At 42.7% G+C, this 26,625-nt stretch overlaps 1 protein-coding gene across 1 annotated transcript; it reads left to right on the top strand.

Annotated features, from left to right (window-relative positions):
- Positions 1 to 36: 36 nt before the first annotated feature.
- On the top strand, positions 37 to 24,032 carry GTF3C4 (general transcription factor IIIC subunit 4). Its single transcript, XM_068553930.1, has 5 exons — positions 37 to 765; positions 8,043 to 9,869; positions 13,094 to 13,224; positions 16,352 to 16,440; positions 17,974 to 24,032. The coding sequence occupies exons 1-5, from the start codon at positions 424 to 426 to the stop codon at positions 18,036 to 18,038; spliced, it is 2,454 nt and encodes an 817-aa protein (XP_068410031.1). The 5' UTR covers positions 37 to 423; the 3' UTR covers positions 18,039 to 24,032.
- Positions 24,033 to 26,625: the final 2,593 nt, after the last annotated feature.

The raw sequence follows: 26,625 nt of genomic DNA, 5'->3' as shown, positions 1-26,625 counted from the left end.
CAGTTCTTTGAATTCCTTTGAGAAACAAGAAGAGACGTGCCCCATCGAACCAATGTTTCCTTCCTTTGCCGCCGGGTTACTGTTCCCTCAGCACCTTAGTTGCCCCAGGAGGTCCCTAAAAGGGCTTGGGGATTGATCACGCCGCGGCGGGGGTGGAGGGAGGGGTGGTCCCTGCCCCTCGCCCACCCGCTGTCCAGCCCGGGCGCTTCTGTCCGGCCAGCAGAGGAGTAGCGTTTTTTACAGGCAGCGCCTTGGCCACCTGGCAGGGCTGGGTCGCCTAGCAACGACGGGGTCCTTCCTGGCTCGGCGGCGCTCCGGGCTTGAGGGGACGCTGGGGGCCGGCGGCCGCGGTGCGGGAGGCGGCAACGGGACGGCGACGCGCGGTTGGCGCGCCCGGGGTTCGGCTTCTGCATCCGAGGAGAGATGAATACGGCCAAGGCCCGGGTGGGGCCCGCGGCCGACCGGCCTGCGCCACCCGAGGAGAAGGAGGGCGAGGCGGGCGGGAAGGAGCCGGGGTCGGACGCGGCCCCCGGGCCCAGCGCCGCGTTCCGCCTCCTGGTGACTCGGCGGGAACCGGCGGTGAAGCTGCAGTATGCGGTGAGCGGCCTGGAGCCGCTGGTGTGGTCCGATGACCACCGCGTGTCGGTGTCCACGGCCCGCAGCATCGCTGTGCTGGAGCTCATCTGCGACGTGCACAACCCGGGCCAGGACCTGGTTATCCACCGCACCTCGGTGCCTGCGCCTCTCAACAGCTGCTTCCTCAAAGTAAGTCATCCCCGGGCCGCAGCCCTGGGGTCTCTTCCTGCTCCCTTCCCGCGGCCGCGTCACGGGTCCCCGGGGAATCCCGGCCCACGCCTAGTCCGGGGATTCCCCTCCTCGCCTCCAGCGCTTAGGGTCACGGTAGCTTAAAAAACAAACAAAAAACTGTCCAGCCGTTTACGCCCGATTTCCCGGGTCACCCATCCACTCCTGACACACGCACACGCACACATCTCGGGAGGTCCCTCTCGGAGCCAGGCTTCCCCTTTGCCCCAGCGTCTGGCCGGCTGCGGGCGCCGATTTCTTTCCTCGGTGCTTTCTGAGGCTCCACCCCCTGTTGACCCAACCCCAGACCTGCCTCTAGCGTGGCTCCTATTGTCTGGGGCTTGCTCCCCGAGGCCTTTGGCTGGCTTTGTTTACTGTGTTGTGCCCTCCCCTTGCGCCTCTTTTGCTTTGGAGGAGAAAAACTGGTTCTTTCCATTGTCTTAACTGTTTCAGTGACTTTATTATGAATGGTCCTTGCTTCTCATCGTGCGCAGATGCATAAATACTGGATGTCGGGGTTAGTACTCCAGTTTTTCTTCAATAACTAAGAGGCTTTGGGATGTAGAACGAAAAATAAAGCCTCTGGAAAATAAGTGCAGTTCTTAAACTTAAAGCCCGAGATCTCCGTGTAAATTTAGTGCTTTCGGCTTCATATTAACTAAGTTTGCCTTCAGAACTTTAGGGCTCCTGAAGTTTTATTGTTCTATCATCACCATTTGCAAGTTTTTTGTTTTTGTTTTTTTAAGTAGGAAGTCGTATTGTTCATTTTAGTGGTTTAAAAGTACTAAAACTTTTGCTGTTTCTTTTATAGATCTGTATGCATATATGTGACAAAGTGTATATTCATTCTTTCAACACATTTTTGAATACCACTATGTATCAGCTAGGCACCAATCTAGGTTCTGGAAGTAAAGCATTGTACAAAACAAAGTCCCTGTCCTCATGGAGCTTACCTTCTTTTCGCAAGTCGTGAACAAATAACAATGTAATAATGGGTAGTGATAAACGTTGTAAGGGTATGTATCTACATAAAGAGAACGTATTTTTGTGAACTTGAAGTTTTTTTTAAAAAACTCTTACCCTGCACAGCCATTTAAAATAGGAATCACTAACTGGGTAGGGTGCTGGGAACCCACACCACTTTTTAGGATACTTAATCCAAGTTTGAAACTGATAATTTGATGTTGAATTGGATCATTGGTAAACCTGTATGACTAAGCCTTCTAAGATCTTGGACAAGATGTGAACAAATTGATTCAAGTATAACCAATCGGGTGGGTAGATGTTCGTAATGCTGCCGAACTGAGAAACACTCAAGGAGGGAGGCAGAACAAAGGGGTTTTAAAAGGTGTATGCTCTGCTGAAAAGAAACTTACTGTTGCTGAGGATGTTCATATGCACATCAGCTAGAGAAAATCTTAAGTGTGTGTCTCAATATGGTAGAGATTTAATACTTTAGCAGAGAGAATTTAAAGAAAGGAAGGAATAGTGAAGCGAGATGCTTTTATCAGGGAAAGTTATTTGGTGGTGAATCTGCAGCAGACCTTAAAAAAGGTAGGGTTTGGGTTGTAAGAAGTCCTCCGGAGGAAAGGGTCATCCAGATGGCAGGAATGAGGTGCCCATCTCACGCACATACATGTAAATCATGAGCATAACTTGCTGCTGTTTGTGTAAATAATGATGGGTCAACAGTTGAGTTCAAGTAACTTTCCTAGAGAGTCAGAGGAAGTAAATTGAGGCCAGTTTGGGAATTTTGAAGGTCAGTCTGAGATGGTTGACTTCAATCTAGGAAGGCCTAAAGTGCTGTTACAGTATCATAGACGTGGACTGACCTGGTGTGGTTCAAGAATATGAATCTGGCTGGCCTAGAGGCAAGTAGATGATTGTTGGGGTCAGTATAAAACAGCGGTTAAGAGATTGCACTTTGGCACCAGATAGCAAGATAGGCCTATCTATAAAGGGAGGGTAGTAAAACCTACCTTGTTTAGAATATTTGGAAGATTCAGTTAAATATATATTTATGTACGTACATACATGTACATACATACACATGTGTAATTACTTAGTACAGTTCCTGGCACACTGTAAATGCTCAATTTAAAAAATAGTCATACAAGTATGAAGGAAGGAGTCTGGGTTAATGCTATGGCTGTGGATATGAAGTTATTTATAGTACTGTATTCTGATAAAAATTTGACTCTGTCGTTGGTTCCACACCTGAAAAATGAGTAACAGGAAATCTTTATATATCCCTCTGGTAATTGATTGCTTTCCTGAAATTAATTAGTGGCATCTTCCCCTTCTGCACTGTTCTTCGGTATGCACATCACAGAAACCACCAATCAATTAGCAGTCTTACTAGCCTAGCACTGCCTGGTGAATGAATGCTGAGTTGTCCTGCAATTCTAAAAGAGGCTTCTGTGGGATAAAACTGGAGTAATGGTAGGAATGTAAAGAAGTCTCTATCTGTACTTTGATTGCACGACCCGTTGACAGTCCCTGTGGATTTAAATCTACTTGGTTCTGTCCAGCTCGCTGTAACATGAAAGACGGACATTCTGCAACCTAGATTTCAGTATGTAGCACTGCTAGAAGGTAGATACTAAACCTCTTTGAAGCTTTTGTCTGATCGTTATTTAGATTATGAATTTTTTCAGGAAAATATGCAGTTAAATAATAGTTGACATATTATCTGCTATTTGCAAGTTAGTGTCCTGGGCACTGAGGTTACGTGATATAAAGGTGAATGATATAAATCTGAAAAGCAATAAAATAGTGACTTAAGAATAAGTTTGCGGGGGCTTCCCTGGTGGCGCAGTGGTTGAGAATCTGCCTGCCAATGCAGGGGACACGGGTTCGAGCCCTGGTCTGGGAAGATCCCCCATGCCGCAGAGCAACTAGGCCCGTGAGCCACAACTACTGAGCCTGCGCGTCTGGAGCCTGTGCTCCGCAACAAGAGAGGCCGCGATAGTGAGAGGCCCGCGCGCCGCGATGAAGAGTGGCCCCCACTTGCCGCAACTAGAGAAAGCCCTCGCACAGAAACGAAGACCCAACACAGCCATAAATAAATAAATAAATAAATTTTAAAAAAAGAATAAGCTGCGGACTTCCCTGGTGGTGCAGTGGTTAAGAATCCGCCTGCCGGTGCAGGGGACATGGGTTCGAGCCCTGGTCTGGGAAGATCCCACATGCTGTGGAGCATCTGAGCCCATGCACCACAACTACTGAGCCTGTACTCTAGAGCCCGCGAGCCACAACTACTGAGCCCGCGTGCCACAACTACTGAAGCCTGCGTGCCCAGAGCCTGTGCTCCGCAACAAGAGAAGCCACCGCAGTGACAAGCCCACACCCCACAACAAAGACCCAACGCAGCCAAAAATAAATAAATTAATTTAAAAAAAAAAAGAATAAGTTGCAACTTCTTTTCCCATTGGACTGCTGATTTAATGAATCATCTAGTTGTACACAGTTCCAAATTCTAATAATATGTGCATAACTAATTTGTATCAGTTGTTAAGAACTTTAGTAATATTAACTCCATCTACTACATTAAGTTAAATAACTGTTTCCTGTCTTTGGAATTATATTCCTGCCCTCAAGAAGTTTTCTGTCTAATAGCTTCAAATGAGTTTTTATTTGTTAGGTGCTTACAAAGTACGTAGCTATTAGTTGTAATAGTGGCCAACTAGGAACAGGATAGTGATAGTCAAATGATTGGCTGGGGGTCAGCCTCTGGGAGCTGGACTCTTAACTGGTATGCTCCTAGGGCATCTGAGTACTTGTTTTGATTTGTTAACTAGTTTTGTGATATGGAGAGTTGAGGGGAGGTGCAGTAGGCTAATTCAAACTACCTAACATTTTAGAAACTACTGTACAAAAAACCCTAAGGATTTTCCCTACTGGCTGACATCCACACTGCTCTCCATTCCGTCGAGGATTCTTCCTGCAGTGAGTAGGACCAAGCTTGAGCTTCCTTTATTTCATTCTGTGCTGCTGTTTGGGGTTATACATTCTGTAAGTTTACTTTCAGTTCCATAGTAGCTTTTACTGTAATAGTAAATTGTCCTAGTCTGAGGATTATTGCTTAGTTTACAGGATTATGGGATTTGGTGAACAATTTTATATCTACCCTTCATTTGGTGGACAACTTAATACCTACCTACCCTGCATTTTACACACTTTTATTAGGTCTCATTAACATTTACTTAATCCTCAGAGAGTATTAATAATTGTCATCATAGATAACATTTATTGAGTATTTATTAGTATGTGCTTTACATACATTGACTTAATTAACCTTCCAAACTCTATGAGAACATGTATTATTATACTCTTTATAGACGAGGAAATTAAAGCCAGAAGGTTTAAACAGTTTGCTCAGGGTCACAGAGCTAGTGTATGATAGAGCCAGGATTTGAATCCAGGCAGTCTGGCATCACAGGACAGATTTTTACTCAAATTTTATATACCCATCCAAAGCTCTGGGCTTTGATTAGCATTGTTTTATTAACAGGTTAGCCAGTGACACCTGTATTTAATTGGAATTTCCAGTCTGTATTTCTCCAGCATGTCTGTAGGTATAGCCAAGAGACTACCCTAAAATCAAGATACACTGCCCAAGACACAATTTCCAGAGATGACAGCCCCCCGAAAGGTTCTATTGTTTAAAAAAAAAAAGTTTGGATGTATGGACACCAAGGGGGGAAGGGTGGGGGTGGGATGAACTGGGAAGATTGGGACTGACATATATACACTAATATGTATAAAATAGGTAACTAATGAGAACCTTCTGTATAGCACAAGGAACTCTACTCGATGCTCTCTGGTGACCTAAATGGGAAGGAAATCCAAAAAAGAGAGGATATGTGTGTACGTATAGCTGATTCACTTCGCCGTACAGCAGAAATTAACACAACATTGTAAAGCAACTATACCCCAATTTTTTTTAAATGGTAAAAAAAATAAATAAGTAAATAAAAAATAAAAGTTTGGATAACTCTGGTTAAATAAGTCTCTTCAGTAGCTCCCTGGCTGTAACTCTTGAAGGGGGAATAAATGTATAATATATAGCATTTTCAAAACTTATTTGGTTATAGACCTCTTTTTCAAGGGGCAATTTAGGGGAGTGATGTTCTGTTTAACACACTTTAGGAAAAGTTAGTCTTCTAATTCATTTGTTGGACTTTACCTTTCATTTTATATGCTTATTTATTATGCAATTTAGCAGTTAACTATTTGTTGCATTATGGTTTTCTGACACATCTCTGGTTGTCCAAGCTTTATCGAGGAATGTAATGGTTCTGAGTTCATCTTCCAAGGTCTTTCTGTATTCTGGAGTGTAATTCCTCTGGGCTTGGGGGTTTAAAGTGAGTTTTGTTATATCCATGTATATTTAGGCTTGAGTTCCTTTTTAATCATGTTTAATCTACCCTTTCCCGTTTAAAGATCAGCCTCTATGTAAAAGAAGATTGACACTAAAAAGGAATCGAAAGATTCTGCTTTCTCTGTTATTCATTTCTCTAAAGACAGTGGTTCAAGTCCTTTTCTTCTTCCTGCTTCTGACATAATGGAAACCATATTTTAATTGACCTGTGTTCTTTTTTGGCTTTAGCCTTTCTGACTATTTTCTTATAGCTCTGGACCACTTTCTTTTGGTCATTTATCTCTCCTCTGTCTTTAATGTCCCTTTAAAATCTTTCTAAAGAGCTCACCATTGTACACCTAGACATTAAATAAATAGCACTGCTCATGTATGTTACAGACTTGGAGGAGGGAGAGATGAATGAAAGCTAGAATGATCTCAGAAGGCTTCATAGAGTTTGACCTGGTAGGAGGGATGGGATTCAGATAGGAGGAACGAGAGCATTCTACACAAGGGAGCCAGGGAAGGCAGAGTGGGAGTGTTCAGGGAACGGCAAATAGTCTTAACGGCAGTGGACATTATTCTATAGAAACAGTGGACAGGGACTTCCCTGGTGGCGCAGTGGTTGAGAATCCGCCTGCCAGGGGCTTCCCTGGTGGCGCAGTGGTTGAGAGTCTGCCTGCCAATGCGGGGGACACGGGTTTGAGCCCTGGTCTGGGAGGATCCCACATGCCGCGGAGCGGCTGGGCCCGTGAGCCACAACTGCTGAGCCTGAGCGTCTGGAGCCTCTGCTCCGCAACGGGAGAGGCCGCGATAGTGAGAGGCCCGCGCACCGCGATGAAGAGTGGCCCCCACTCGCCGCGGCTGGAGAAAGCCCTCGCACAGAAACGAAGACCCAACACAGCCAAAAATAAACATAATAAATAAATAATAAATAAAAATTAAAAAAAAAAAAAAGAATCCGCCTGCCAATGCAGGGGACACGAGTTTGAGCCCTGGTCCGGGAAGATCCCACATGCCACAGAGCAACTAAGCCCGTGCGCCAAAACTACTGAGCCTGCGCTCTAGAGCCCGTGAGCCACAACTACTGAGCCCACGTGCCACAACTACAAAAGCCCATGGGCCTGGAGCCCGTACTCCACAACAAGAGAAGCCACCACAGTGAGAAGCCTGTGCACTGCAACAAAGAGTAGCCCCCGCTCACCGCAACTAGAGAAAGCCCGCACAGAGCAACGAAGACCCAATGCAGCCAAAAATAAATAAATAAAAATAAATTAATTAATTTAAAAAAAAAAAGAAAGAAACAGTGGACAGAACTGTTGGAGTTGGCTCTCAGCTTAATTTGTAAATGAAATTTTAGGTAGAAAACTTAAGAGCTGACATTTGTATTACAAAAATATTGTTAAAAAAAATATTGTTAAAAATGCAAACATCTCATTGTATCAAAGATGTATATAGATAGATGTTTTTTCATGACTTTCTCCTTTATTGTTTTGTGACTAGTTCAGCAGAATGCTTAGCTGACTCTTTAGAATCAAGTACATCTCTGTCATTGCTACTGCATATGTCAATTCTGAGAACAATGTGGGAACGAGGCTATGAATAATGACAGCACTTATTCTGACCCTTAAAAAACAATTGCCATTTCCTGAGTGAATGCTCATTTAGTCTTAGACATGTGCTTGATCTTTTAAATGCATGTCATGCCAAAATTAACAGAACTGATATCAAATTACTGTTTTACATATTTATAATATGTAAACATGTAACTGATTTATGTATTTATGTGAATCAGTTAATTCGCCCTAAGCAATGTACATATAGTCCTCTTAGAGTGAAATATTTATCTGATAGTTTTTATATCTCTTATTTTCAGGTTGGCTCAAAAACGGAAGTTGCTGAGTGTAAGGAGAAATTTGCCACCTCTGAAGACCCCACAGTCAGTCAGACTTTCATGTTGGACAGGGTGTTCAACCCTGAGGGGAAGGCTTTGCCACCATTGAGAGGATTCAAGTACACTAGCTGGTCCCCCATGGGTTGTGATGCTAATGGCAGGTGCCTCCTGGCAGCACTGACCATGGACAATCGCCTGACCATCCAGGCTAACCTCAACAGACTGCAGTGGGTCCAGCTGGTCGATCTGACGGAGATTTATGGAGAACGTCTTTATGAGACCAGTTACAGGTTCTCTAAAAGTGAGGCCCCAGAAGGGAATCTCAGGGATTTTGCTGAGTTTCAGAGGAGACACAGCATGCAGACACCAGTCAGGATGGAGTGGTCAGGCATCTGTACCACTCAGCAGGTCAAGCATAACAACGAGTGCCGTGACGTGGGCAGCGTGCTCCTGGCCGTCCTCTTTGAAAACGGTAACATTGCTGTGTGGCAGTTTCAGCTACCGTTTGTAGGAAAGGAATCTATCTCTTCATGCAACACGATTGAGTCAGGAATCAACTCTCCTAGTGTTTTGTTTTGGTGGGAATATGAGCACAATAATCGGAAAATGAGCGGCCTTATTGTGGGGAGTGCTTTTGGACCTGTAAAAATTCTTCCTGTCAATCTCAAAGCAGTTAAAGGCTATTTCACGTTAAGGCAGCCTGTCGTCTTGTGGAAAGAAATGGACCAGTTGCCAGTACAGAGCATCAAGTGTGTACCGCTGTATCACCCTTACCAGAAGTGTAGTTGTAGCTTAGTGGTGGCCGCAAGAGGACCCTATGTGTTTTGGTGTCTTCTTCTGATCTCCAAAGCAGGTCTGAATGTTCACAATTCTCACGTCACAGGCCTGCACTCACTGCCGATTGTCTCCATGACTGCAGACAAGCAGAATGGGACGGTATATACTTGTTCCAGTGATGGGAAGGTGAGGCAGCTGATTCCCATTTTCACAGATGTTGCACTGAAGTTTGAACACCAGTTGATTAAACTCTCGGATGTGTTTGGCTCAGTGAGGACACACGGGATAGCCGTGAGCCCCTTTGGTGCGTACCTGGCCGTCATTACCACTGAGGGCATGGTCAACGGCCTCCATCCCGTTAACAAAAACTACCAGGTTCAGTTCGTTACTCTCAAAAGCTTTGAAGAGGCAGCTGCTCAGCTTCTGGAATCTTCAGTTCAAAATCTCTTTAAGCAGGTAGATCTAATAGACCTAGTACGTTGGAAGATTTTAAAAGATAAACATATCCCTCAGTTTTTACAAGAAGCTTTGGAAAAAAAGATTGAAAGCAGTGGGGCCACCTATTATTGGCGTTTCAAACTCTTCCTCCTGAGGATTTTATACCAGTCGATGCAGAAAACCGCTTCAGAAGCCTTATGCAGACCCATCCTTGAGGACTCAAAAATCTTACTGGTTGACTCACCTGGGACGGGCAGTGCTGAGGGTGAGCAGCCGGAAGAAGGCGCTTCCTCCGAACAGACAAATAAGCAAGGCCTTCAGGAGAGGAGCAAAGAAGGTGGTCCGGAGGGCCCCACAGATGACTCGCTCGCTCAGTCTGGAGACGTTGGAGGCCGAGAGCCAATGGAAGAGAAACTCCTTGAAATCCAAGGGAAAATTGAAGCTGTGGAAATGCACTTGACCCGGGAGCACATGAAGCGAGTCTTAGGCGAAGTATACCTGCACACCTGGATCACAGAAAACACTAGCATCCCCACCCGGGGACTCTGTAACTTTTTAATGTCTGATGAAGAGTATGATGACAGAACCGCACGGGTAGGTGTTGATTAACAAAAGCACTGAAACTGAAAAGTCTGCTTTCTTTGTGAGAAAGAAATGACCTAAACTTAATTCGTAAAGCTCAACTTCTGCTTTGACATTTTTTAGGTAATTGATTGGCATGAGGTGCGGGAGAATAAATAAGAAACAGATGAATGCAGAGGGCATATTCATATCACACAAAGAATATTTCAGTTCTTACTCTCACTGTGGCCTTGATTGATACGCAAGGTTTGGGAGATTTCCAGGCTGTGGATGAGCTCCAGAAGCAGACTGCGTTGTGATTGGGCAGACCCAGCAGGGGAAGTGTGGCACACCCTCCTTTCCCTTCCCGTTTGCAGAAGGTTTGGGGAGGACTGTGGCCGGGATTGTTTCCGTTTGATAGTACTCGAGGGGTCTTCTGATTTAGTCTAGAAGGGCATAAGAGGTAAACAAATGATTACTTATACATTGTTGTTTTGTTTTGTTACAAAAACTGGGTTATAATCTTTATTTTGATGGTAGAACAATCTTGCAGTATTATCCAAAATGTATTTCACAGAATTCAAGTTCCCTGACAGAACAGTAGGGTTCCAAGCTTGGGGAGATACTGCATGCTCTGTACTCCTCTTAAAGGTTCCCAGTGTACATCGTCCTTCTGAGGGTTCTGGGAATTCCTATAGGAAAGAAATCATTTAACTTTGTGTAGCTCAGTGTTATATAGACTTATTAATCAGGAATCCTGAGCTAACAGCTTCTAAAATCCTGAGGAATTGGGTTTTAAGGAACATACTGTATACTAAAATATTCAGGACCACAGATGTCTGTGGTTCTTTTTACTCTGAAGATTGATATTTATTCTCACTGCCTAAAGTCTTATCTAAAATATTAATTGCAGGTAATAAATTCAGATATCTTCATGCCTAATGTTAAACCATTCGCGAATCACTTGTTGCATTTTCTTGTTGGAAAGGTGTGTGTGTGTGTGTGTACCCGTACACCCCTAAAATTATTTCTTAAGGATGTTTGCAACAATCTGATGTTGACTGAAAAACAATACACAACCTAAAGGTTCAGAGTTACATTTTATTCGGCAGACAAAACTGAGGACTTAAGCCTGGGACACAGCATCTCAGATAGCTCTGAGGGACTGCTCCCAAGGGGCAAGGGGGTGGAGCCAGGATATATTGGAGTTGTTGCAACAAAGGCCAGGGTAGTTGGAGCATTAAAGGTTACTGTTAATTAAGGAAAACCAGATATCTGAAGTTAAGAAATTTAGCGCTTTTCTATGTATGGGAAGATGCAAAGTCTGGGCTCACTGAAATCATTCCTTTGATGTGCACCTCAGCTACATGGGGCCAGTATCCCCATGTGCTTCTCATCCCGAGTCTCCTTGGTGCACCGTCGGGGGTGGCTGTAGCGGCTGACTGCCAGGGGCGGGGGCCGGGGGGGGGGGGGGGAGTGCATCCTGCCTCCCTCCTGAGTTCCCTCAGGGCTCACCGACGGGCAGCTGTAATGTGATGGCTCGATGGCTGCAACATCCTTTGTTTACTGATATGGCAAGCAGTACTTTCATTCACACTCGAGTAGTTAAGATGTACTGTTCATGTAATGGACTTTTCATCTTTGAAAGTCAACTTTTAAGAATTGTTTCATTGTGGTCTAAATTGTGTGGAAGAGTTTTCTGGTATCACTGGTTCATAGGACCTAGCAGGGATGTTATAAGCGTAAAATATTAACAAAAACATTTTAGGGAATTTGTAATGGAAGCTGGTTGGCAATGATTCAGAATAATTGACCAGATGCTGCATGAGCATGGAAAGCTACATTTAGCATAGTTACTTGGTTCCAACAGAGCCAATTTAAAGAAGGGAAGATTAGACTTCTGCCCATCTACAGCAACTGAGTTTTGATTGAAAACAATACATTTCATGTTTTAAAATCCTACTGTGTAAAACAAATGTTTTTTGTTTTGGAGTTTACTAGTTAAAGGCTAAGGAGAGCACTTAACTTGTAACTTGGAATTTATAACTTTCTTTATCCCCTGCTTTGAAGCTTGCTTGTGAAATCTGACAGTAAACCATTGGACAGTTTTCTTAATAAATGCATATATTTTGAAAGACGGAATAAATTTTGTTTTCAACATCTAAAAAATAAAGTAAAATCCTACTGTGTGCATAAAAATGAATCTTTTCAAACCTAGTACATTGGTTGTCCCTGCTGTAAGGGACCATAAATTAGAATTTTCAAGGCCATAAAGGCCAAAAGTTAATGGGCTTTAAATTTGTAAATTATAGGTAGAGTAGGTAAGACACCCTTTTGAGCTATTAAGATACCGTTCAGAACTTCAGTGAACTAATTTTAGTGAATCGCAGACTAAGAAGTTCTTACACAAGAGCTTAAGTGTCAATGGATTAAAACTTTGAAGGACATTATCTGCTAGTAAGACAAGGTGGTTCTTAAGGATTGGTGTATCCCATGCCTCCCAGTAATATAGCTGGTAAAGGTGTTCTTCCAACAAAATAATGAAGTAGATCAGTGTTTTTCAGACTTTCATTTTGGGAGTGATGCAATTCTAATAAACAAAGCGGAGAAACAAGCAAAGCTGAAGTAGGGCCAAGGCCTAGAGCCTGCCCCGTCCATCTCTCCCACTCCCACGGTGGGTCCCGCCATGCCTCTGCTGTGAGGTCGGTTGGTCTCCAATTGCAGGCTGACTAGATTGGTCATGGGTCTTTGGGCCATCAGAAGGGGAAAGTATTATTTTTTAATCTTGATTATCTTTTTACTTTGTAAGCTTTTCTTAAAGAATAGACATTTGTATAGTTCTACAGAGTTAGTGTTTCACATGATATTTTGCCTATAGAGATTATGTTTTTCTTTCTTAAAGTCAAAACATTGTAAGTGTAGCTGAATACTTTGTCTTCTAACAGAACTCTGAAGTCCTTGTTTCAGAAGCAACTAAAGGCAAGTAATAAGATTTGCGTTTTCAGAACAGTTTTTCCTTTAGTGAGTAAAGTTCACTCTGTCGTCACAGGGTGCCTGAATGAATTTATTTTATTGTACTCAGCCAGTTGACACAAGTTGAAGGTCCAGCTTTTTTACTTTTCAGAGAGCGTGATGGGCCTACGTGGAGATGCAGAGCTCCTGTCTTATGTAAGATACCGTGTAGTTTTCCATTTCTCCTTTGTGTCGGGAAGCCCTGCACTCACCACAAAACACTGCTGACTGCTTTGTCTTACTAGGTGCTGATCGGACACATCTCAAAGAAGATGAACAAGCAAACTTTCCCTGAGCACTGTAGTTTGTGTAAAGAGATTTTGCCGTTCACAGATCGCAAACAGGCGGTCTGTTCCAATGGCCACATTTGGCTCCGGTAAGCGGCTTTTGGTCATTTTCCAGTTTTGTGTCACACAAACCACTGTAAAGTGTTTATCCAAAGTATATGTTGCCCATGCCATTAGGTTGGAGAAAAGCTGCTACTATAAAACCTGGTGTGGGCTTTGTACCATCCATTTGACTCAAGCAAGACACCCTTTAATGATGGGTTTTTTTCTGCTTCTTGTATATAGGGGTTTATTTATTTTGGTAATATTATTTTGCTTTGAAGTAGCATTAAATTTTTAAAAATCAGTATGACAAAAGCAATACCTGCTGAAGTTTATAGAATATAAAGTGCTTCTGTACTCTGGTTTAACTCTAACAAAAGGTAGAGGGCTTCTCAGTCTCGCTCTAAGAGGGAACCTTGGCGTGTCCTCATCTTATGGCCCCACGGGCTGCATGTGACGCAGTTGATCACTCCCTCTTCCTCCTCCTTAAAGCACTTTGTTATCATCTGGCCCTCTGGACACAGTGTCTCTTTGATGTCCGTCTTTGGACCTGCCTTTCTTCTGTCAGCACTCTCCCTGGGCTGTCGCCTATCATCTGTACACTGGTGACTTAAACATATTGCTTTAGTCTGAATTGCTCCCCTTCAGTCCAGACTTCATATCTAAGCACCTACTCAGTTGCTCTGTTTGGAAGTTATAAAGGCATTTCAAATTTGAATCCAGCCTTTTCTTGCTACCTCCACCTCTACATCCCTGGTCCAAGACACCATCATCTCTTGCCCAGATTATTATAGTTATCTCCCAGCCCATCTTCCGTGTCTTTCCTTGCCCCCTCCAGGCTGTTCTAAGTAGAGCTGAGGTTGTGATCCTATTACGACCTCATCAGCTCATGTCACCCCCTCTGCTCAAAACTCTCTAGTGGCTGCCCATTTCTGATGAGTAAAAGCTAAAATCCAGTCAGTGGTCAAGACTCCATGGCCTGGCCCCCATCCCTTCTCTGATCTCGTCTACATTTTCTCCAGCTTGCTGACTTCACTCGAGGTGCACTGGCCTCCTTGTTCCTCAGGTACACGCAGCACCCCTCCCACCCTGGACGTCTGCACTGGCTGTCCTCTCTGCCCGGGGTGCTCTTCCAGCAGGTGTCCACAGGGCTTCCTTCCCGGCCACACTGCCTAAAATCATGACACCTGATGACATCCCTCTCCCCTCTCAGTATGTAGTCTTCATCCCTCTTCCTTGCTTTATTTTCCTCCTTAGCAGTTATCACCACTTTATATATATATATATATATATATATATATATATATATATATTCTTTTTTTTTTTTAATGAAGAACCTTTTCTTTCTTTTTTATAGATTTATTTTATTTATTTTTGGCTGCGTTGGGTCTTCGTTACTATGCATAGGCTTTCTCTAGTTGCCGCGAGCGGGGGCTACTCTTCGTCGCGCAACACGGGCTTCTCATCGCGGTGGCTTCTCTTGTTGCGGAGCACGGGCTGTAGGCGCGTGGGCTCTAGAGCACAGGCTCAGTAGTTGTGGTGCACAGGCTTAGTTGCTCTGCAGCATGTGGGATCTTCCCGGACCAGGGCTCGAACCCGTGTCCCCTGCCTTGGCAGGCAGATTCTTAACCACTGCACCACTGGGGAGGTCCCACTTAATATATTTTCTACTTTATGTTTTTCTCCTTTCTATGGAATAGAAAGTTCACGAAGACAGGCAATTTGGTTGCTTTGTTCATGGCTATTTCTAGAACAATGCCTGGTGTGTGGTAGGCACTCAGTAGGTTTTTAAAGTTTGTTTCCAATAGAAACAGGATTGTGCTACATATAACTACCGTAACAACTTGCGTGTTCTCTTAGCAAGATGTTGTGGGCGTTTTCCACATCAGTACGTAGATCCCGTTCTCAACAGTTGCAGAGCTTTCCACTGTGTGGGTGCTCCATTACTGCCTCTCTGACTGACGGATGTCTGGATTTCCCGGCCGTTGCTGTGTCCCTAGACTTCTTCTGATCTGACTGTTCTGCCTTATGTTTGGGGAGAAGAGGAAACAAGCTTGTAATAGCAGTGGCCTTGTAACAGTAGCCACTTGCGCCTGGCGCTGCCAGCGTGCCAGGCACGACTCTTAAGCAGTACACGCATCCTGAGCCACATGAGGGGCACCGCCACTGTTCCCATTTTTACAGATGAGGAAACTGGGGCCTGGGGAAGTTTGAATTTGTCCAGAGGCACCCAGGTGGTTAGCGGCAGAGCTGAGAACTTGGCCTTCTGGCTCCAGAGTTTCCATGTGTAACCACTATACATTGTTGTCTCTCAGATGGCTTCTTCCACAAAAATTATTTTCATTTTTGCTGATTGAAGTTAGTGCCAGAATACCTGGGTGTAATTTCTCCCGGTGAGAATGGGTACTTGCTCCCACTCAGGTATAATCTTTCTTCCTGTACACCCAAGTCTTTACTCAAGGTAAACCTACTTGGAATTCCTTCCCCCAACCTCCCTTCCTCTTTGTATTTTTTACTGCTTAGTTGCTCATCCTAAACACCGTTATCCTGCAGAAAACCTTCCACGCAGAGCCCAAGTGCTCGCTCTGATATCCCATTGCTGCCCACCTTCCCTTATTTGCCTGGTCCTGGTAGATGCTCAGTGAATGGTCATTGGATGGAATTGAACCTCTGAGCTTTTGTTCATGGCCCTTCTTTTTTTGCACCATTAATTTTGTCTTCGATATCTTTCAGGTTTTCCCCACTGTGCTGTCAGATTCTTAAAGACAGTGCTTATACCTAATCTTAAAAATCACTAACAAGAATAGTTTCCAGTATAATACATAATTGATATTTTTTAACATATGAAAAATTCACAGTGCAATCAGGTGTAAGCAGACTACATCCTTTCTCAGTGCTGCAAACATGGCAAAAACAAGAAGCTGCAGTGACTGTCTGGATTAGAAGCTTTGTACCTCTTGGTTTAGCCTGACCGACACTTCCCCTTTACTAAGTGTGGGGTGGGGTAGGTCTGGCCTGTACAGCGGGATACGTTGTCGCCATGCATTTGTGAACTGTTTCTGCCCTTTACTCAGTTAACTTGTGGTTTTAGAATAACTGTATGTGGTGAGTCACCTCCAACACTGCTGCTTTCCACCCTTAGTAGAGCTGATGGTGCAACCTGTCTGCTTTCAGGTGCTTCCTGACCTACCAGTCCTGCCAGAGTTTGATATACAGGAGGTGTTTGCTCCATGACAGCATTGCCCGCCATCCAGCCCCAGAAGGTGAGTGCTTTCCCAGCTTGCGGGAGGGTGAGCTGGAGCACGCTGGCACCACGCCAGCACCCCCAAGTCCTGCATCCCGCTTAGTCTCGCGCCATCAGGGGTGGCGAGCGGGCTCCTTGTGCTCTGTACGGTATTATCATGAGCCACAACTAATTAAAAGATGATCACTGGAATATGCACGTTAACATACCTGTTGCATTTTAGTATGTGAGTAAGTAGGGCTGCAGTTTACTGTTCTGTCACTGCAAGCAAATCATTTATTCAGAAAAGCTTGTTTTAGATGGCATGTATAGACTATACAGTATTTGAAGGAAAACTCTGCAACTGATAACGTATACAAAGACAGCATTGCTGAAACAGGGACGTGCACTTGCAGTCATCCTTCTAGTAGCCATGGTGGGATTCTTTTTCGGGTTGGTCAGTACTCTCTTTCCTGATAGCCCCGGTGACAAAGCCCACATTTATGACATAACTAGTTGGAAATAAGATCGTAGATGTGAGTCAGGAATTAGTGATGTAAACAGTCCCATGAATGTCAGTTTATGACCTGAGGCTCATTAACATCACACTAACCAAATGAGCTAACTAGACACCATTATACACCTGTGTACACTTTGGGGGTAATTTGTGGTCTCAAGTAAAACAAAATGTTCTGTGTAAAACTACACCCTTATTGATTTTTGCTCTCACCTGGCTGAAGCTCTCTAATTCTGAGAAGTCGGTGTGTTGGCAGCTTGTGTTCTGTATTAACTCTTTGTTATGGAAAATGCAATCATAAAAGTAGAGAAAAAGAGTATAAGAAACTCTGATGTACCCATCATTCAACTTCAAAAATTGCCAGCTCATGACCTTTAATGTTTCATCTGTAGTCCTCCCCCTCTTCCCTCCTCTTATTGGATTATTTTGAAGCAAATTTGGGGGGACTTTCAAACACTCATTGCAATTGAGAATTGGTGTACTATTTAGACAGGAAATCAGGAAAAGATGGAAACAAATTAAAAAAACACACCTGCCGGTTGATTTTGTGTTGAGCCACATACAGCTCTTGGGAAGAGTGTGAATCGCTGAGATCTGGAGAGTACTAACCAGTAGAGCACAGTATTTCACAGACCAGGCAAGTTTTTAAAAGGGGGAGAAAGTGTTGACACAGTGTTGCCATGTTTTTATTTTTCCAAGTAATGTATTTTTTAAAGTTACTGTTACTGTCATTTTATAAGAGTATTTTAACATTATCCATGTATGAAGGAAATACTCTCAGAACAAAGTATAGTCCTTTCTTTAAACAGAATAAATTTAGCTTTATGAAAACACTCATTCATTACCCTTATTTTCCTATTTCATTACACACTTAGCTTTGGGAACCACAGATTTGGTCCAGCCTTGTCTAGAATGTTGTAGTGAGGGGCTCTGTCCAGGGACACAGAGCTGGGACCAGAATGCCCATCCCTTAATACTGTGATCCATCCAGGGCTCATCCCATTTGATTGCCTTTTCTGAAGTTTACGCTCAATACTGCTTGTCTTACTCTTGCAGATCCTGACTGGATTAAGAGGTTACTGCAAAGCCCCTGCCCTTTCTGTGATTCTCCTGTCTTCTGAATGTCCACGATGGGAAGATGGAAAGGGCACGTACTCTGCTGTGGAAAGTGCCGTCCAGCCCCGAGAGCTAGGACGTGCAAGAGGAGAGGCGCCCTTCGTGACTGTACATAGGGCGTGGGGACTCACTGCTGAACTGCGTTCTCTGTCTCCAGGGACTAAAGGATGTCTTTAAAGTGACTGAGTGCAGAGATTTTAAGTCCTTTTGAGATGAACGTTATCCCCCAACTCCTTGCCAATGAGGAACACTTATTTTTCAAGTGTCTTGACTGAAGCAGTTTGAACAAAACGCATGCCCTGTCATTTCTCAGAACAGAATGGTCCCTTCTAGGGAGTATGGATAAGGGCCTTGCTGGGCCAAGTTAGGCTTTTTAATCCTGGCCTTGGTCTGGAACTGCCTTGTGGTTCCAGGGAGCCTTAGTTACCTGCTACGTGGTATGCAGTGTCCCAACAGATATTAAAGTGTCTGAAGCAACCTGTGGGCCTGATATTTTGTTCTCAACAAATAGCTGCGGATCTGCATCCCGCCCGTTGTTTTTCATGCATATTGAAAACATTTTCTTAAAACTACATATTTGAAAGAGGTTGAAGCCAAGACTAAAGTTGGTTTTAATGTGTCAAAAGATCAGGTGACTCTTGTAAGTTAATAATTGTGACTTATTTTTAATGATCTCTCTCCCATGTCATCAGTTTCCTGCTCTGACTCCTTCACAGGTATAAGGATGTCAAGTATTCCTGTTCACATGCGTCACAACCCTCTTCAGACTTACCTGTGACAACTTGGTGAGATATTTGTACATGGAGGAAAAGTAATATTTTCTCCTTTTAGTATTAAATTAAAACATTTAATATTTTTAATGTTGATATTTCCAGACGTATCATTTATATCCCGAGTCTGTCTAGAGACTTCCAGAAAGAGACAGGCGGCTCAGAAGTGTGGACCCTTGAGCTCTGGTGCTATCGTGTGTGTAGCTCAGTCGACCAGAGGCTGGGAATTCCTTCTCTCTGCAAAGGTCCTCGATATTTATAATACAGGCATTTTCCTGTGGACTGTTAAGAAGAGATGTTAGACATTAATTGGTCTTAAAACCTAAAATTAAAAATAGACATTCTAGAACTACAGTGTTCTTGGATTTTTAAAATAAGTATCCTAGGGATTGGTGCTAATTAACAGGACTGTAATGCACTCACCTTGAAATGGTGCATATTTCTGGAAAGTTGGATGGGAAATACAGAATGTGAAATTTAAGTGATTTTAAATGCTATCTAATTTGCCTTTATTCTAACACTTATTCTTGCTTTTATTTTTGTATCCTTAGTGAGAGACATTTTGTCCTCACTGAGAAACACTCGCTGTTTGGAGAGCGTGTAACAGACACCCCGCTCCCACCTGTAGCCTCTCTCCCCCTAGTGTCTTCCCTGCTCTGTCCGTAGGTATTGGAGACAAGAGCCCTTAAGAGGCACTTCCAGACAGTCTGCTTTGAAATGTCTTTTGTTTCCCATTCAAGTTTTCGTTTCTGTCTCCTGTGTTGAATTCTGTATTTCTGCTGCTGTTCAATTCTGCTGGCATCGTCTGCTTATCTTTCTCATTTTGGTGGTAATTTCAAGAGGAGCGTTTATCCAGACTTTAGGGTCCAGCATGTTCAAATGATTGTCAGGGAAGAGAACCAGGGAGCATTAAAATCAGGAAGAACACAACTCAGAAAGTTGTATAGTTGCGGTCGTTTGTGCCTAGAGCTGTTTCACTTTACAGTAAATATGACAGTAAAAATTGAGATCCTGTCAAGGAATTATTGCAGTTTTTATAATCATAGCATGCTTAGTTTCACTTATTTTTTTTTTTTCCTAATCAGAGTTAGTAGTTGATTTGTTCTTATTGGGGAATTTTGTGCTGCTGCCATTTAAAACTTAGGTTAAGTTTTTATTTAAAGCAGTTATGCATTGGGGGGGAGAATTTGACTCTTAGGAATAAACTAAAAAGGGTCACCTGAGTTATTTCGTATGTCTGGGTAGCAGTAAACATGGCACCTCTTTTACTAGAATGTGGCTTCTCTCTGGGGGGGCTCTGCCCAATGGCATTCTTAAGGCTGAAATCCAGCCAGCACCTGCCTCAAATTTCTGCACACCGAGTTGGGAGCCCTCCGCCCCCTCTCCCCACCCCTCCCCTCTTCTGTGGAGGTTAATCCATTGACCTGTGAGAACGAGAGGAGATTTGCAGTTAATGGCAGCATCACAAACACAGTGCACTTCTGAACGTCCTAAGGGTCAGCATACTTGGTGACAGAGTGCTGAGCAGTGAAGCCCTGGAAGAGCGGGAGGGACACCGGGAAATTGTCTCTCCTGGTTTACACTTACCATGCCCTCTATACCTTCCTAAAACTTACCTGATCTGTGTAGTGGATTTCAAGTTAATTTCAGCTGTCACCGCTCCACGGCGTGGATGAGACGGCGGTGATGCCACTGCTTTGCATGAAGGTGCAGGAGCAAAGGTCCTGTGCAATTAGACCTTCTAAGCCACGACAGCGTTGCATTTTGGGAGTCTGATATCCACACCTGTGTCACACTTTCTCTGCTGAGGGTTAATCTGTTCCTATTATTCTAGATAAGAAATTGATAGTTTGTTAGGCTTGATATTCATTCTGAAATCCTCATATGTCCACTACCCAGACTTCAAGCCATCTCTGCCTACTATTGTATCTGCCAAAACTACCAATTACTTTTCAATGTCAGGAGTTATTAGAACCACTGGTGAAGCTCATGGTCGAAGGTGAGATTTTTCTGCTTCTCCCTCTAGGAAGTTTTTGAGGATGTTAATGTTGGGGCGTGTGGGCTAGGCCTATTAGCAGCCTTCACCAGTTAATTAGGTTAAAAGAATGTCCAAGGGTAATAATTGAATATTAAAATATATTCTGTTGTAATGGTAATGGTGTCAGATAATATGCAGAAGAAATCAAGGCTCATTGGTCTTGTCTGGAGGAACGCAGAGCTGCTTTTTCAGAGCACCCGCTCTCCTGGCAGCACTGAACTGTGTCGGGGTTTGGTGAATTGCCGCGGCTCCTGGAATGAAAGCAGGAATTACTGTCACTGTCTGATTTCCACAGGTCCGTCCGTCCTCTCTGCTCCTGACCTCCCTCTCCCTCGCTTTTCCTTCCAGGAGAGGTCCTCTCCGGTTCCGTCCCTTTAGTTCTCTCAGCTTTAGGACACCTTCTGAGCTACCAGATTTGAAAGAAAAATAGGTTTGTGATAAAATTTCTAAAAACTAAACCACATAGCAGGTCTCCCTTCCTAGAAGAAACTATTAAACAGTAGTTTTTCTTTCTAAGGGTAATAGTGTTAGTTGTTAACAACTTGATAAACTGTATCTGGTTTTCTTCAAAACTCTGAATTACAATTTCCCTGTTGGAAATTTCCCACACCTCCAGGCTGGACTTGGGGCAGAGTGGGCTGGATTTCAGCTCGCTGCCACCACCCACTCTGCTCCCCCAGCCAGCTATTCCTGACAAGCCAAAAAATTCTGGCTATATTCAAAGTCAGCAGGCCTAAATTTTTTTAAGGGAAAGATAGGTTCTGCCCTCTTTTCTTTTTAGAGATGGGACAGCACAAACAGCAAATAGCCGGACAAGTAAAAGCATCTCTTTCCGGCTAGCCCTGCACGGACTGTTGGGGTCTGCAGGCTTCCATGACTGAGGGTGAACACATCCCTGTGCTCTCACGCTGCCCCCTGTGTGCGCGGGGCTCAGCAGCTCTGTTGACGGCAGAGCGGCTCGGGCATCTAGCCTCTCCCCTCACCATCGTCGGATTGTAAAAATGCCTCTATAGCAGATCTAACTGAAGTGAAGTGGTTGCACTTTAGCTATTAGTGGAAGTATCAGCTGGCAGTTTCCAGCAGAGTTTTAGACCATGTCTCAAGTCTCATAGGTATTAAGCTTTGAACTGCTCTTTCTTGATGCTAAAAGAAGTTTTTGGAGCTAGGATCTTCATGTGATAACCTGGTATCTGCAGTTCAAGCTGACGTTAGAGCGCGTGAGATTTGACTGTCCTTATACTGAATTAAGTCAGCTTTGCAGACTTGCTTCTAATGGTCACTCTCACCACAGCATTGCTATCCTGGTGTACAGCAGGGTTTTCAGAAGATGCAGACTTGTTTCCCTGGCACAGATACACATCAGTATCAGGACTGGCTGGCCGGCCTGAGTCTGGTAAATAGGGTGCAGCCTCCTATCTGCATGTATGGTTTGTTTTAAGATGGCTGTTTCTGAAAACTTGCTGTAGAAATCAGTAAATTTAACAGGGGAGAGACTGTTTATATAAAGAAGTCCTGTAAAGAAGTTAATCTTTTTGTTATATACATATGTATGCCCCCAACCTCTTAATCAGATTAGGTGATTCAGCTTTTATCTTGCATTTTAACTTATAACTATACTCGGGGGGGGGGGGGAGACTTAATATACAATATGAGGTCCTAGACAGTGAGTTTATTTACCACAGTATTATATGGTTAACCAACATGGTGTTCATTCATTCATTCATTCATTCATCCCAGGCTTGGGAGGAGCTGCAAAGGGGGAATGATGATACTTTCATACTGATGTGATAAAGCAAAGGTGCAGGCTGTCTAGTTGAAATATTGTAAATGGGTTGGTGGAATTGAATTTCAGAACTCTAAATCTTATAGTTATTTCTAAGGTAAAAACTTGCTTACCTCACTATTATGAAGTCCTGTTAGTTTCATAGAAAGGTCCTGTGAAATGGTCTCATTGGATGGTGTAAGAGGTGGTGGCTTTGAAGCATTTCATGTGTTACCAGTTTGACGCTTGGCTAACAGACTGGTGAGGTCTAGGGTGTTTTGTTTTGTTTTTGGTACTAATGCAATATTAAATGCAAAAGTGAATTATGTCTTTTTCAAGACTGACTCAGATTTGTACTTCAGTGTATGAAAAGAAAGTGAACATCAAACTTGTGTATACAGAAATAAGACTGTATAGAAAAATAAGTCTGTGTTGTGTAGAGTAGTATATATTTTGTTTATCCAATGCCTGTGCTATCTTTGTGCTTGGCTTCAAATTATGTGTTTGTTTACATATGACATTTTTTGAAATAAAAAGAACAGGCATCTAAAAACTTAAGGTTATAGAAAGGAGATGGTTTTTTAATGCTTACCATCTGATTAGGTGGTGTGTTTTAAACGTTTAGTGTGTAAATAAAAAAATTTTAAGAATAATAGCACATTTTGCTTGGAATACCCCCATCCAGAAGAACTGGCTGCTTCTCTGCATTATACGTATGTACATAGTGTTCATTATTAGATTGTAAGCTCCTCAAGGGCAGGAACTGTCTGTCTCATCTTGGTAGTTCCTGCAGCACCGAGTGTCAAGTGCCTTGCACAGAGTAGGTGCTGGTGATACAGCGAATGAGTGAGTAACTTCCTGCCACCTGTAAGAGGAAGCATGGTTCACTTTTCCAGTGTGTTCAAAACTGCGAAGAACTGATGACCGGAAGAGGGCAGAATTCTTTCTTGGGTTTGAACTGGGTCTCCTGGGCTGAAGCAGACCATGCTGTATCCTTTGCACTAGTTATCTTCTTTCCCTGAAGATATACTGGTGTCCTGAGCTTTTATCTGATAATAGGGCAGAGGTTTCTGGGGAAAGTTTGAAGTGGGAAAGATTATAGAGAAAATGAAGTGGAAATTATGGAGGCTGTTTGTCAAATGCAGTCCTGTGGGGCAATCTTATTTTAGTTATTACTAAAGAAAAGGGTAGCAGATTCTCTTTCTTTACCAGTTAGCTGGTTGGCCAATTTTCCAGTTAATGAAAGATCATTGTTTTTTTTAGCTTTTTCCCATTTTGGATCCCCCGCAATTGCTCTTAGGATTCTGGTACTTAGAGTCTATTAAAGTTGCTGTGAATATCCAGTGCTGTACATAATGGCAGTTTTGTAAATGTGAAATAACCTCAATTATGTTGTGTTTTGTATGCAGAGCCACTAGTATTGTTATCTTGGCCACTTTTTTATTCAAAATAAATAATCAAATTACTTGTATATCGTGTGCATATTTTCACCTGGTTTGTAGCAAAGCTTAGAAACCTCTTTTGTCCTGACCAGCACCAGCAAAGGTAAGTAATGCGCAGGCACAAGCAGAGGAGAAGGGAAAGAATTGTGCAAGAAATGGCCATTAGCAAGGACCTCGAAAGCAATTCAGTATGCCTTCGGTGGTTTATTCCAGAACAAGTCTGAGGAACGTAAGGGGAAATAAAACAGCTTCAGTAGGCTATTAGACCACGTATAGTTAACAATGTCAGTTAAATAGTATCTGGTGAGTACTTAAATGAAGTGCTCGTTGCCGGATTTCAGCAACAATAAACCTGTGATTCAGACAAATCCTCCTGCTGAGAGCAACCAGAAAAGCTAGACAAACACCAAACAGGATAAAGAAAATGAATAACACGCCTCAACATACAGTAATAAAACTGCTGAAGAATCAAAGAGAAAAAACTAAGCAAAGAAAAAAGACAAGTTACTTTTAAAAAAAAAGCAGTAATAAGACTTAAAGACGACTTCTCAATGGAAATGGTGAGAATGAGAAGGCAGTGAAAAGGTGCCTTCTGGGGGCTGAGAGAATAATTTCCAACCTCAGATTTTGAGCTTGGCAAAAAAAGTCCTTTAAGAATGAAAGACATTTTCAGACGAATAAGAATGGAAAATAATGCTTCACAACAGACCCACACCAAGGGAAATTCTAAAGGGTGGTGTCAGGTGGAACTCAAGGGCACTAAGAAGGGGAGGCAGGAGGGCAAAGCTGTGACTGTGTGAAACAGAACATCCTGAGGTTCTTAAATAAAACACATGCCCGCAAGTCAGGAGTGCTCAGTTCTGTAAGTCCTGGTCCTGTCTAGGAGCAAGTAAAACTAATCCATATTAGACACTGATAAGTAAAGTTTTCTCTATGGTAAACACTTGAAGAGCAAAGGGTCTTTTAATTAAGCTGAGGGGGAAAACTAGAACATTTTAAAAATAACTCAAAAGGCAAGAAAAAAAAACAGAGAATAGGCTGGGAAAATGAAAAGCAAAAGGATAATGGACTTTTACACTGAAATAGAGCAGTAATTATATTAAATGTAAATAAACTATTAAAGCAAAGATTGTCAGACTGATTTTTTGAATTTTATTGGGTTATAGTTGATTTACAGTGTTGTGTTAGTTTCAGGTGTACAGCAAAGTGATTCAGTTATCCATGTACTATATTCATTCTTTTTCGGATTCTTTTCTCATAGGTTATCAGAATATTGAATAGAGTTCCCTGTGCTATACAGTAGGTCCTTGTTGGTTATCCATCTTATATATAGTGGTGTGTGTATGTTAATCCCAAGCTCCTGATTTATCCCTTCCCTGCCCCACGTTTCCCCTTTGGTAACCACAAGTTTGTTTTCAATATCTGTCAGACTGATTTTTTTTAATGTTAAAAGTGATAAATATAAAATATAAGGATACAGAAAGTTTTAAAGAATGGAAAAGTATACCATGCAAGCACTAATCAAAAAGTAGTTGACATTCCATTGCATTGGAAGAATCAATATTGTCAAAATGACTACAATACCCAAGCCAATCTACAGATTCAGTGCAATCCCTATCAAATTACCAATGGCATTTTTCACAGAACTGGAACAAAAAAATATTTTTCAACTTGCATGGAAACGCAAAAGACTCCGAATAGCCAAAGCAATCTTGAGAAAGAAAAACAGAGCTGGAGGAACAAGGCTCCCTGACTTCAGACTATACTACAAAGCCACAGTAATCAAAAAAGTATGGTAGTGACACAAAAACAAAAATAGATCAGTGGAACAGGATAGAAAACCCAGAAGTAAACCCACACACCTATGGTCAATAATCTATGACAAAGGAGGCAAGAATATATAATGGAGAAAAGACAGTCTTTTCAATAAGTGGTGCTGGGAAAACTGGACAGCTACATGTAAAAGAATGAAATTAGAACATTCTCTGAAACCACACACAAAAATAAGCTCAAAATGGATTAAAGACCTAAATGTAAGGCCAGATACTATAAAACTCCTAGAGGAAAACATAGGCAGAACACAGCAGTATCCTTTTGGATCTGTCTCCTAGAGTAATGGAAATAAAAACAAAAATAAATGGGACCTAATTAAACTTAAAACCTTTTTGCACAGCAAAGAAACCATAAACGAAACAAAAAAAACAGCCTACAGAATGGGAGAAAATATTTGCAATGATGCAACCGACAAGGGATTAATCTCCAAAATATACAAAAGGTTCATACAGCTCAATATCAAAAAAACAAACAAAAAATAGGCAGAAGATCTAAATAGACATTTCTCCAAAGAAGACATACAGATGCCCAAAGGCCATGTGAAAAGATGCTCAACATCGCTATTAGAAAATGCAAGTCAAAACTACAATGATTTGTATCTATCACCTCACACCTGTCAGAATGGCCATCATCAAAAAGTCTACAAATAATAAATGCTGAAGAGGGTGTGGAGAAAAGGGAACCCTCCTACACTATTGGTGGGAATGTAAATTGGTGCAGGCTCTGTGGAGAACAATATGGAGATTC

This window comes from Eschrichtius robustus, chromosome 10 (genome assembly GCF_028021215.1).
Source record: "Eschrichtius robustus isolate mEscRob2 chromosome 10, mEscRob2.pri, whole genome shotgun sequence".
In the NCBI taxonomy this organism is placed as follows: Eukaryota; Metazoa; Chordata; class Mammalia; order Artiodactyla; family Eschrichtiidae; genus Eschrichtius; species Eschrichtius robustus.
This window is presented reverse-complemented; position numbering and strand designations above follow the sequence as displayed.